The sequence below is a fragment of the Lathamus discolor genome, chromosome 1 (assembly GCF_037157495.1).
Source record: "Lathamus discolor isolate bLatDis1 chromosome 1, bLatDis1.hap1, whole genome shotgun sequence".
NCBI lineage: Eukaryota > Metazoa > Chordata > Aves > Psittaciformes > Psittacidae > Lathamus > Lathamus discolor.
The window spans coordinates 149,338,787-149,352,689 of NC_088884.1; the positions used below are offsets into that span (position 1 = coordinate 149,338,787).

Here is a 13,903-nt window from a genome sequence, read left to right on the forward strand (position 1 = left end):
CGTAACATGAGAAAATGGAGGATTGGACCATGGGGGTCGGTGAGCAAAAAGACTGGAGGAGAATTAAAGAGCAACAGTTGGGTACTAGATAGGACTTAAAGGGGATCCGGTTGCAGGGACTCCATGACGATGCTTGCAGGAAACCTTGCAGTAGCTGGGCAAGCAGTCCCCCGAGAAGCTGGAAAGGAAATCTGCCTGGCAGCCCAACCCTGAAACCAGGGTGTTCTCAGGCTGCTCTCAGGGCCCTGACATCAGGAAAGACTCTCTGGTATGGGTCTGGGTCCGGGTCTGGGTCTAGATGGAAAGACCACACTCTCTGCATACTCACACTGCTACTGCCAATGCTCAGTGCTTCTGTGTCTAAGATCTGTGCGCTGGCTCCGAGGGTGTTCATATGATGCTGCTTTCAGGAAGTGTGGTGTGGGAGGGAGGAGCTCTACAAAACCATGCACAGAAATACCTTCTTAAAAGTTTGTTCAGTGGACTCAAAACCAAGCTCTAAAATATGAAGAAATTCAATGTCAGTAGCATATACAGCGCTCTCTGCTCTGCAAGGTGTTGGATTCACTTTACTGGCACAAGGATAGCTAAACTACATCCTGAGGTGGTCACAGGTATCAAGTTGTCCCATAAGGGAATGTCTTTATACCAAAAAAGGATAGATTTTGATTAGACGTAAGGAAGAAGTTCTTCACCATGAGGGTGGTGAGACACTGGAACAGATTGCTCAGAGAAGTTGTGGATGCCTCATCCCTGGAAGTGTTCAAGGCCAGGCTGGATGGGGCTTTAAGCAGCCATGTATAAGGAGGCTTTGAGCAACCATGGCAGGAGACTTGGAACTACATGATATTTAAGGTCCCTTCCAAACCAAACCTTTTTATACGACTGCTTTCATATTAGTCAGAGTCCTTTTAGGAAGCAGTATCAGCTGACTCTGGCAGAAGATACATGGTTGAGACACACAGTGACAGGCAAGGCTAGAGTGTGTACATCCACACCTGAGGGCGTCCATCTACTGTGAGAAGGGAAGGAAAAGCACATTTGACATATGCCTGTTATCAAGTAAGGGTTGTATGTATGCATGCAGCAGAGCCGGGTGTACAAACGTAAGTGCTTGAATACTCATATGCACAATTATGTTTTGGAGGAGAAAAAAATCAAGAAAAAGTCCTTTGCACTTAAAATACACAGGCTGTGATGATCCCTAGACTTTATACGAGCTCTTCCACAGCCTTTTGTTGTTCTTGGAAATACCATCCCCTGCACAAATTAACTTTGTTACCACTGTAGAGAGTTTCATGTTTATCCTAGAAATGAAATGATCTTTTTAAGCCACGGAGTGCTTCAGAAGAGAACCAGAACCTTGAACCTGCTTCAGTCTTCTCTGGCAAGGCCACATGGTGAGCTGAGGACAAGGCCTGCTTATTAACACAAGTTTCCATTAATGTTTCTTCTGAAGCTGAATATTAACTATAATCATCTATGCTGGACTAATTTGCATTAGCTATTTTCAATTTTACAGTCAGACAGGGTCTGCATGGGCATCTGTCATTGAAAATCAGGTTCCACGGGGCATATCCTAGTGTGCACCTTTATTCCTATGCATCCTTTTGGTCCCCCACTTTGTTGTTCACAGTAGCATATCCCTGTGGCAAACCTAGGTAATGCTTACTAGGACAAGTAATAAGAACAAGGTATTTAATGCATTTCCAGCTTTCTTTAATGTGCTGTAGCTGTGAATGCAAGGCAAAAAGCAACACCATATGACCATGCTACTTTGGGAATGGTCTATAAAGTACAGTTAAAATACTTTCAAGATATTTATGCAGTGCATAAGTCACATGAATAGAGGTTTATCACAGTCAGTAGGAATGCTGGATTTTCATATCACACATTCGCTGCTTAGGATGATTAGCAGGAAATTAAATTTGCACTAATTAGCCTTAGGGGAGCAAGAAATTAACTTGATGGGTAAATTCCACATTTTACTCTATACCATACCAACATGGAGGGATTTGAGTTAAAGCTTGAGTTGAGTCCTATGCTGATACACTAGACTGCAGATTTCCTAAATTAAAGTAAAAAACTGTAGAAAATTAATATATGGAGGGTGATCAGGGTGAGTAAGTGGGGGGTTAAGATCAAAAGTTGTAGAATCATCATTCAACATATTCATTTGATTGTCAGCCACTTCTAGAGAGTGTTGCATATTTGTGTACATTATGTTACATTAATATTGAATATTACAGCAAAAGCTTTAACAAGTCCTGATTTTCTATATTTGTATATTATCATCATACAATGTGCTTTATGACTGATCATGCAATATTGCACATTGTAATGCTCAGAGCAGAAACTGTTCTCACAGAACTACTGTGAAAATGCCATACTTTTTAATTTACAACACCCACTTGCAAATACATTTTTAGGGTCAGGAGCCTTTGTATGCTGGAAAAACTCCTATGGAAATAATTTTTTAAGAAGTTACTCTCAAAAGTATAAAGCAGATGAGGGAGGCATGAGTCACCACATGGTCCTAACAGACAAACTAGGAACGAATAAACGCCAGTCTTGCCTGTTGATGGTGAATTTTCTATCTCATTCTTCCAAAGCACAGTTTAGATCACTTGGTTTTCCCCTCTGTAAAATGGAGGCAATTCTTATGTATCCACCCGACAGAATTACTGTAGATTGATTAGAGCATGCAAAGCAGTGAGTCATTCGGTATGGAAGTATCGGTCTATTATACACTGAAGTGTTCTGTCATACCAGGCTTGTGGTTACACCCAAATTTATCTGTAAAAAAGAAGATGGAAAACATCAGTTGCTTACAAGATAATTGCCTTTAATGTCAGTGCTTTTCCGAGTTTGTGCATCTGAAGAACACTCAGTAGCTCACTATTACGTATTTGGATTTAGACTTTGTAGTACTTACCTGAAACTGCTATTGAAGTGAGAGGTATGACTTCAGTGAGAGTTTTGCCTGAATAGGTATTGCAGAACTGAGTACCTTGAGTCCATAGTTTGCTGTTTAAGTGGTGCATGCACACTAGTTCAAATGTCTGCTGAGACTCTCTAATAAATACTTCTGGTCTGAAGAGAGATCTCAGACCTGTGGGTAGTCATATATTGTACATTGTATATCATATTGCATTCTTAGCTCCTTCTTCAATCCCCAGGACTCTCATTTTTCAGCAGTAGGACTCCAACAAAGAGTGTGTGATGCGTGTGTGTATTTATGGGTGGTTATATATATGCATGTGCCCACACACAGACAAACATATATGTATACACAACACCAGTATATAAATGTGCCTTGCCTTTTTGGGTGTACAAGTATATTTCTGTAAATGCTTAACACTTGTATCTACACATTTATGAGTAATATCCAACTTTCAGTTATAATTGACACCATGTGGTTTTCTGTATAATAATTAGTTTGGGACAAAAAACCTTGCAGATGGTTTCAAGACTGACTCTAACTTGCCATCAATGTAAAAAGATTAAATAAGATGAGCCCACTCCCTCTGAATGGAATAAGCCATTTTCATTGATTTCAATGGGAGCAGGCGCAACTTTGTTTCTACAGCAGAGAACACGTATTATATTCGTTAAATGAAAGTTTGATTTCATTGCACTTAAAATTATTCATGTTCTGTTAGAAAACGGTTTGAGATTTTATAACCTAGAGCATTTGCTGAATTCTGCTTTGTATTTTCCTCACAGCAATTGGAAGGACCCTCATTCCTCGTTATTTTAGCACTGTCTTTGAAGGAGGTGTAACAGACCTGTATTACATTCTCAAGCACTCAAAAGAGTCATACCACAACTCATCCATCACAGTGGATTGTGATCAATGCACCATGGTCACTCAGCATGGAAAACCCATGTTTACCAAGGTAACAGGGAAGGCTCAATAAAGCATGTTGTTTTTCTTCTTCTGTGTGTATAAGGGTGAAAAATACTGGCTGTTGCATTTTTCTGGTAGACTACGATCATTTCAATACTGAAAACCCCTGAAGCCATTTAATTACTATTTTCTATATTCATTATGTGACTGGAAAATTCTGTGGGCATCCTCTGCAATTCTCCCAGAGAGATTGCAAGAGAAGCACATAATGCCAGGTTGCCAGAGCCATCAGTTGTATAAATTAAATCCAACCTGCCCATCTCCTGTTCCCTGGGATTGATTTTAAAGCAACAATGAGATTTCACAGTGCTGGTACCTACCATTTGGGATGGTATGTGTTACATTTGATACTTACCCAGTGCAAGCTATAAATCTCTAGGAAAATAGTGATTTAATACAGTAGGATGCTGGTCGAAAGGGCAGTGAAGTCAATGGAAGGAGTCAATTGATTTAAACATGCTCTGGATCACGCAGTTAGTGAATATTCAATATTTGTAACTGATAGTGAATTATCTTCATGCATTGGCCACTTCTAGTCCTATAATTAAACTGAGTGCCATGTATTTATAAAAAACAGTGCCAAAAAGGTGGAAAATACAAAACAAATTTTTCCTTTTATTAAAAAAAAAATTAAATTGAAATGTCCCCTTTCATAAATTAATGGGAAATTAGAATTTTCCATCTTGTACTTGTTCATCTGTATGAACTTTGACCTTTGTGTGAAAAAAGCACAAAAGGAGAAGGGGTAGCAGGAGGAGATCACCCATCCATTTTGGCCCTTGGCCTACAGGACTGTGGGGGTTTTAGAGTCAAAAAAGACACTGGCTATTGAAAGTCTTATGACCAGGGCCCACATATCTTACAGTTTTAGCACATATCTGCATCCCATCCTCCTGTAGGGTCTTGCCTGCCATCTTATTGGCTCTTGGAGTGGAGCTCAAAGGAGGGGGAGAGGAAGCTGCTGGTGTGTGGAGCACTGATGAGCTGGGAGGTGTGTGTTTAATGGTGTCACCATTCCAGCTCTCCCACTCCAGACACCAGAGACTTACGTAGACACAAATGAAGAGAAAGAGAGCTGCAAAGAGACCAGATAGTCCTAGGTAGCACCTCTTTGCTACCTCCCTGCTCACAAGGAGTCATGTGCTGGCCATGTGAAGAGGACACATTCTAGTGATATGCAGTAGCTGCTTCTCTTCAGATCTCCCTAAAGCAATTTGTGTCATTTCCCTTTGCATAAGCTTTAATGCAATAGCAAATATAAAGCGGGGTATTTTTTGGAATCAGTGAATACAACACAATTTTCTCAATTCAGTTAGTTTATTTTGCTTATCAGGGCACAACATTACAGCATCAGGCTGGGTGCACACCTCATATGAGGGGCCCACAGGCACCTCTCATAGCACCGTTCTGTGTAAGCAATGAGTCTCTCTCTCTGCCACTGCCTTGGCAGCACACAGCCTGCTTCAGCCCTGATGCTTCTGCTGCAGATTCTGACATAAACCTCTGTGTCCCAGTACAAAAGTTCAGGTGGGGATGTGATTTGGATTCTAGGAGAAAAATTAGGGGGTTTTAATGGCTGTATCTTTAAAATGTAACTATGTTTAAGAGCAAATTTAAAGTAAAACAGAGTAGTTAGTGGAACAAGGTGGAAAAGAATACATTACCCTCTCAAAAACAAGTTAGAGCTGAATACTGTCTCAGCTGCGCATGTGTAACTTCTAGCAGAGATACCAAGGGCACAGATCTTGTACCCGAAGGTAAATTCCTACTCTCACAGTGCCTGTGGTGGAACAAGGCAGACCTATCACAATAAGCAGCACTCCAATGGACTGTGTAGGTCCTTAGATCAAGTCTGCATTTGTCCCAGTAGACCTACCACAAAGAAATAGTTAGTTTTTAGTTCCACAAATGCAAAAATACAAACTAACTCTATTTGCTAATACCTCTTTCAGCTTCACAAACAACCTCTAAGCTGCAAGTTCACTATTTTCTAATATAAGGGGCTGAAATAGTTCTCATCCCATATCGAATCAGAAATCTGCAGCTGCATTTTATTCATGTCAACATTTTCCTAGTTATAGAAACTCACTGCATGCTACAGTATTGGACAAATATATAAAATGGCATTTCCATTTTTTATTTTCAAACATATATGGCCACAACATGCCTAACAGTAAGAATATGAATAGCCCAGCTTGTCTTTAGAGGGCAAGAGATCCCTGTAAAGTTGTGGGCAAACTGTTTTTTTGCAGTCAGCGATGTCTGTATTTCCCAATAGACTGGCAGAGGAGAGTTATTTTTTTACCCATAGACGAAGAGGAGAGGAGCTTTGCCACTAGACTAGTGAGCACCCTGTGTCTGAACCATTCTCTTCCTGCACCCAACACTGGGGGCATCAGCTGGATTTTATAGATGAAGCCCTTGAAACTGAGGCGTTTCCCAGATTTGTGTAAGCCTAAGGTTTCTTTTCAAGCAGCGACTCAGGTTTGTGAAATGGTAGTTAATAAAAGGAGAAGTCTTCTGAAAGATGCCCTGTTAGGAGAGCAATGCTCTGAGCAATAGGCACAGGACCAAAGCTGGTTTTCATAGGTGCAAGCGGTTGAAATTCCTACAATTAATAAGTGCAGTGAAGGGGTTAAAAAGCTATTGGTTAGTTTGAGAAATGTTCTTTTTTAGTTTTTTCCTGGCCTAGTCTAGAGCAACCACGTGATGCACTGAATGCCTGCCAGCCTCTTTCTTGTTGATCCTCCGGAGACCATCTGTGCTGGGGGCATTGATTAGAGTGTGTCTGCTGGGATTACATCTTTTCTGTTGCCATGCCAACTAATCAGCTGATTTTGGTTACCACAGAAACAAAATGTCAGAGCTCACAGTACGGTAACATGAATTCAGCACAACAGAAAATGTTTTCTTAATTGGAGACCCTTTTGATTTTTTGGATTCTATGTAAAAGGCAGTTGTGTGTTTTTTTTTAAAAAGGCCCATTTAAAATAAGAACTGCACCAATTTTATTGATTAAAAGCAATGCATAAAATTCTGCTCTGCATAAGGAAATGAAATTCCTTTATAAGAGGTATAAATTTTTACCGCTGTGATATGAGGAATGTGCTTCAGTTTTTCTATTAAAATTTGTTAATGCCAGTGCATAAAATAAATCTGTTAAGAACTGTGGGGTTTTGAGCTTAAGAGAAGAAACATTTGAGAAGCCTCAGATATTGTTATAAAAGATATTTTAAACCGGAAAGATTTTCATATTAACTAGACAATAATCAGGATCTTTGGCTTCAACATAGTAAAATTAATATAAAAGGGTTTTCCTCTGATATGAATCCTATGTGTGCGCGTGTGTACCCCTGTGTAATTTCTCATCATAGTGCTAGTGATGTGAAAATCAAAATCAGGGTCAAATGACAAAATAAGTTACATTAAAAATTTGAAGGCATCACTAAGATGTGTTGAAAAGGGCAGATGAGAACCTGTTGCAAGATTCTCCTTCGTAAGTCTACCCTAATTTTTCTATATGGTGTGTCTGTTAAAGTTACCTACGTGTTTTTGCAGAAACAACCAGGAAAACTATGATGATGTTAAATGAAATGTTAACCAGAAAAGCCACACGTTGACCAAATGGGAACTAGCCAAGTCTGATCTGGGGATTGTAAAAAAGTCTCAAGAGACTCAGCTGAATCTAGGATGGCTAGTTGTTCATCCAAATACCAGTTGTGTTAGAATTAAAGTTGCAGAAACCTTTTATTTTGAAAGCTGTTACACCCTGTTTCCACAACAGTTTTCCACTTTGAGCAGAAGCTGCAAACTAACCAACAACACAGGTGGTTAATTTTCAGATCAGGCATTATTTACCGTGGTAAATTTAGTTAAGATAGAGTGCCAGGTGTGTATTTTGCACCTTAAAGAAGACCACGGCCTTCCACATAAACCTTGTCCACATAAAGCTGTGGACCATTGTTTTAAAGCAATTTATTTTATTTTTCATTTCCGGGTAGTACCCACTTGCTTCATTTGTTCCTCCCATGTTTTGTCTCCTTTCTTAGACAAGACCCCTCACAAAGCTGCGCAAGCCACTTTCTGTGGAAGCAGCTCTGTTATCTGTGGCTGCAACCTCTCCTCTGCTCCCCTGGCTCTCAAATCTGCTGTGGCAATGCAGCTCATACAGCCTGATGGCAGGCACCCTGTCTGGCTTTTCTTGGAAGGGGGCATTAATAGAAGTAAATAAAAAATTAAAGAAAAATGAAAATGGAATAAAATGCCTGGAAAAGACAAGAAAACCTGGAAAAGGCAAGAAGTAAAAAAATAGGAAAAATATCAGGTTTGGCCACAGGCATTCAGGCCACTGTGTACTCCAACTAAACATGAAAGGAAGGTTTGTATGCCAAGTTATTGTAAGAAAAGGGCAATGTAAAACAGGTTGGGAATGACTGGTTCAGCAACTTGACATCAGGTGCACACAGTTGCACCACAGTCACCTCCACTGTGAGGTTCAGTCATTAATTAGCAGTAGTGAACTGTGAGGGAAAGAGAATTGATGCAATAAATGAGATATTGTGCATAAAATATTCCATGTTTGTAAAATGCTATAAAATCTATAGTATTATAAGTTACTGTTTCCACAGTAAGGTCTATGAAGTAATTTTCCCATATTCATTTTTTCTCCCCAAGAGAACAAAACCCAATTAATCTACCAGAGATAAAGAATAGAATACTGTTCTGATATGTTCAAATGTTGTTTAATTGATGATACAATACCACTGAAAACAAAATTCCTGGGAATTTATTTCATGCATTTTATGTATTCTAGGTGTGCACAGAAGGACGTCTTATCTTGGAGTTTACTTTTGATGATCTTATGCGAATAAAAACATGGCACTTTACTATTAGACAATACAGAGAATTAGTCCCACGCAGCATTCTAGCCATGCATGTAAGTAATCCTTTATTCACTTGACCTAATGCAAACAGATAAGATTAGGTTTATGAAGAACTCCAGCTAATTTCACACCCAAGGCAATTAACTATAAATATTTTGGTTTGCCTGCAACTGCATCCTTTTACAAGTTCTTTCATCAGTCCCTTGTTTCTCAGTGCTCTATTGTTGCCACTGTTGCTATGTTTTCATTTGAGTTTAGCACATAGTTTTTCTTTTAATCCCATTTGGTCATTGGCCCATTGGCTGAAAATTTGTTCTTATTGATATGAACTGCAATTCAGTGAATTTTCATTATTGTAGGTATGAATTATGTTTAGTCTTTAAAGGAAGCAAACTTAATGTTACCCTTGCATGAGACAGAAAATAAGTATTTACCATGTATTTACTTAGAAACCTTTATAATTTTAAATCTGATCTCTTTTTTGTAGTTAATGACTTTTCATTTGCAATTGAATGAAAACACACACAAAAGAACATTAAAATATTAAATATTCTACATGCTAAGTTAAAATATTATAGGGTAAATCACTGCACAGAAACAAAGGACAGAGTCTTACTGCCACTTTGAGTTCTGCACTGTAGAAGCATTCTGACTAGTAGTGCTCCATATACCAAATTAATCTCAGGACTATAGTTATAGAGAATAAAAACACAGGCGCTTATATGTGCTTGTATTTTGACATCAAGTTACTTAGCTATCCATAGATAAAGATATGTTCATAGTGAGGAATTTTAAATAACTTAAGAAGCCTGGGCGTTTTTGAAAGTGCTGTTACAAGCCTGAAGAAAATACGTTTGAAAACCTGCGCCGTCTCTTACTGTAGAGGGCTGATCTTCTGAACTCTTCAATAGTATCCCATTAAGGGACAACGAGGATGGCCATGAGTGACATTATGTATTTAGGGGGGCCACTGCAATGCAAAGAGAGTGGAAGCAGGTTAGCCAGCAACCAGCAGGTATTAATTTTAGTAATGAGATTGATCTCATTTTAAAGAGGAGGCTGGTCTCACAAGTAAAGCTCCTGGCTAGGGTCAGAGAAGGACTGTACTTGCATTTCCCCTGTTTAATTCTGGGAAGGTAACTTAGACCAGGAGGGTTCTTCAGCCTGTGTTTAATGCCACTTACATGATAAGCTCTGCTGAAGGTGCCTTGATGAGTTCTTTCTGCTTCAGTTTCTTATCCACAAAAAGAAAGTGATGCCTTCTGTATTCCTGCCTTTGTCTGCTTAGTTTGGTGGGGCTCCCAGCCAAAAAGCTGGAGGCTTAAAGCATGCTGTGATCCTTGAGGAAGCTCTTTGGTGGGGTTCCACTTACTCGCATCGCTGTGCATGCCCAGAGCTCCTAAGTCTATCTTTTGAAAGGGCATGGACAGAAGGAAGATACTGGAAACCAGTCTTTATTCTGCTCCAATTTCACAGTTTCTTGTGCCAGCAGAACTCTGTAACTTATTACCTACGTTTAGCATCAATGTATAATTTTTCCATAGGAATGGCACCTTTTTCCAGAAAACCCTCCCTGCACCCCTCCAAGCACATAGAAAAAAAACCAAAGAGACAAAAAGCAAAGTGAAAATGCTTTTTTTCTCTGTTGTTTAGGCACAAGACCCTCAGGTGCTGGAGCAGCTGTCCAAAAACATCACTCGAATGGGTCTGACAAACTTCACCCTCAACTACCTCAGGGTAAGCGCACCATAGCTGATGATTATTGTGAGCATTTTTAAAGTTACTGTTAGCTTTGAATCAGGTAATGAGAGCAGAGCCTGTGTTGGTCAGGTAAGAAATGGAGCTAACCCTTAATGAGGGTAAAGGAGAAACACAGAAACTGCAATAAAGATATAGCTGCTAACAATGTGCCATTAAAATGATAAGAGTTTTATCATGGAGTGAAAGCAGTGTGTGAGTAACCCCTGTTTTTAACAGTCTTTCTTCTCAGTTTTTAATTTATTTATTTGTAAGCAGGCAATTCCCCACCATTTTTCCTCTCTGCTTCACTGTTCCTGAGAAAATGGCAGCTCATTCTTATTAAAAGCTGCCTGTCTTCTCCGGCTCTTCGACCTCCCCAGCTCTGCCAGGCAGAGAGGCAGGGCTGAGGCAAAGCTCAGCTCCAGCCCCTTTTGCAGCAGTCCCTCAAAGCAGCCCTCACTTCACTTGCCTCTGGGAGCCTGAGCTTCCTCCTCAGCCTTGCACTGAATCGAGTGTGTTTTTTATAATTAAATAATGCATTTGTTCCCATTGCTTTTTGACCCTTAAAGTGCATTCAAAGTTTGGAAGTTTATTTTTATTTTTGAAAGTATTCCCTGGTGTGGGCTTACAATGCACACACTGAAATATGGGATTGTAGAGTTCGTATTTCAAGGTTGAAATTCAGATTTTTCTTTTTTCTAGACATGCCATTAGCAGATACGATGAGGCAAATTGCTTAATGATACAGCAAGCTCACTTGGCCAGAATATCTGATTTTATTCCTTTTAATTGTGTGAGCAATTATACAAGATGCTTTTCAAGACAATAAGAACACTAGAAAATGCAGTTATTTTCAGCCTAATGTAGAGCTGTACCTGACAGTCTATAGTTTAGCTGCACTTCATTCAGGTCTGTGAACCTTGTAGTACCTTCCTGATGGATGAAGTCCTACCCCCAAGTCTTCTGAACTCCCACAGGGACATTGTGCAGGACTGAAATGTGTGGTGAGATCTCTCTCACTGTATCTCTACAGCTTTTAGACAGCCTGTGGTTGTACTTACTCTCCCAATGTGATATACCGTTGCTGATTGTTGCTTATGTGGTGTTAGTGTAAAAGTTACTGTTCAAATTATAGTGTGAGTTGTGCAGGGCAGGTTTGTATAACTGGAAGAAGAATACGGCATAAAACCTCAGAGGGATATTACATTGGATTAGAAATTTTCTATGCATAAATTCAAAAATAATATGTCTGTGTAATGGGTATTGTATTTCTCATGGTTCTTTTAGTCTGTGGTTTGGTACAGGGAGTGACTGTTAGCTTAGCCAACATCCCTATAGCCACGCTGTCATTGTCCTGTGGTGAGGCATCCTAGGACATGTTGTTCAGAAATTCCCACTGGGGATTCCTTCTCAGTTAAGCCAAGTTTTGCATTACACCCTTGTGGTAAACTGTGGTAAGCTAGTGGCTGGCTTAGGTAGGCTATTTCCATGTTTTCCTTCCAAAGTGTTCTATGGTACAAGGCATTGCCTCACTTTTGAGGTCTTTGATCCCCTTAGCATGACACACCAGCAAGCACATGGGCTGGCCTACACCAGCCACAGTACTCATACCTGTCCTGTGCCAGGCTTGGGGGGCCTTACTGGATTTACAGCACTACCTCTATCACTGACCACTTCTGGGTCCTTTGTGGTATATTCTGTAATTGCTGAGTGTGACAATGCAAATGAGAAAGGCAGGGTCCCTGTTAGGAGGCAGCTGGCATCAGGCACCCATGCTGCTCCCCCCATCAGCATCAGAAAAAAAGGAAAGGAAGGGGGGAGGGAGAAAAAGATCTTCAGAAAAAGAAAACTGGGATCAAGCACTCGGGAGATGAGCAGTGAAGTGGAAGGGGATGAAAAGATGAAGTCTTCTTCCAGACTAGTTTTGTTAGCTTCACAGACAACATTAGGTCTTTGGGTGCAAAGCTTCCTCTGGCTCCCGCTGTGGTGATTCCAAAAGGAAATCTTTTTTTTCCCAAGCCAGTCTTTGCATCTCTCTTTCTTGTGGTGAGGAATTGATCATTCTGCTCTTTTTTTCTCAGACGTTGAGCTCATCATGGGAGCTCATATTACATGATATATTTCCATTTTGATTTACTTCTTTTCCAATTACTTTCTTCTGTTAATTTTAATAAGAAAATCTTTTCCGCACTCAGGATTGTAAAATCATGCGCTAAAAAAAATATGGCAAATGCAGTTAGGTGTAAGGTGTTTTGTTTTGTGGGGTCGTTTTTAAGTTAGCATTTTATGATGCTTTATTCGGTCTTCCCAGTGTTTGGTAATTAGCCCTGTTAGATGGGTTTGAATAAGGATTTGAAACTAAGCATAAAAATGATTTTCCTTTTTTTTTTTTTGCTGCACACAGCAAAGGCTTGTGATACTCATAAGCAAAAACTTCACTGATGGGCAGAATTAATCATTTTTATTCTCCAGCATTCACACAGCAGCAAGCTGTGCTGCAGTCTCTTTAAAGGCAGAATTTAAACCTGGATTTCAGATGGTTGTGATATAAAGGTATAGCCTGTGTTTTTTATGCTCTAGACATCACAGAATGCTAAATCATTGCTAGTTGGGATAATCACAGTTGCTGGCATGTAAACCTCCATTCCAGAGTGCCACATGCCTTTAGAGCCACAGCTTTGGATGCATGCCCTGGTTTGTCTTCATTCTCTCTAAATAAAGCTGTCCAGCATAGAAGAACATTGATTTTGTAAATCATATTTAATACAAATTTAAAATATATCTTCTTGGAACCTGAAAATGAAATGTTTTGTCCTGTGTCATTTGCCAAATGCTCTTTCTCTCTGTTTTCTCTGGCTCTGTGTAAAACCATAGGCTTCCTTTCTTTCTACTTACTAGTTTGTTTTGTTCCAGCATAATTGATTACCTCATCAATGGGGTCAGCAGACTTTGCTGTAGCTGCTGACTAGGAGTTGAATAGGCTGTCTCAGAAATAATGAACAAAACCTTGTAGGTTTTAAATTAATATCAAGCTTTTTAAAGTGTAATTTCTCATCAAGTCATCAAGTAGTAGATATTACAAACTATCAGATAATAAGGCCAAGACCTATATCCTAGTCTCAGTCAGTATGAATCCAGGAACAAACAGGAATCCTGTACAGGGTATGAAGATGGAGATAATGCTCAGAAGAACAGTTTCCACCAAGCTACAATAACGTAGTGCCCATGCATTATCTTTTCTTTTTTTCCTATGTAATTTTCTAGTTGCTCAGCTATGTTATTTAGATCTTCAATGCATAATGGATTTGAATGCACTCTAAAACCAGTAGCTTTATACCAGCAGCACTGTTCACAATTTGGAGGTCAAATG

The 13,903-nt window shown here is 39.7% G+C and overlaps 1 protein-coding gene across 10 annotated transcripts in view; it reads left to right on the top strand.

The window, feature by feature from the left end:
* Window positions 1-13,903, top strand: part of LDB2 (LIM domain binding 2) — a 228,626-nt gene that overhangs the window by 164,443 nt on the left and 50,280 nt on the right. For all 10 annotated transcript variants that reach the window (XM_065658828.1, XM_065658843.1, XM_065658837.1 and 7 more), the window contains exons 3-5: window positions 3,727-3,899; window positions 8,724-8,846; window positions 10,447-10,530. In XM_065658828.1, coding sequence (XP_065514900.1) covers window positions 3,727-3,899; window positions 8,724-8,846; window positions 10,447-10,530 — 380 coding nt within the window. The remainder of the gene's footprint in view (window positions 1-3,726; window positions 3,900-8,723; window positions 8,847-10,446; window positions 10,531-13,903) is intronic.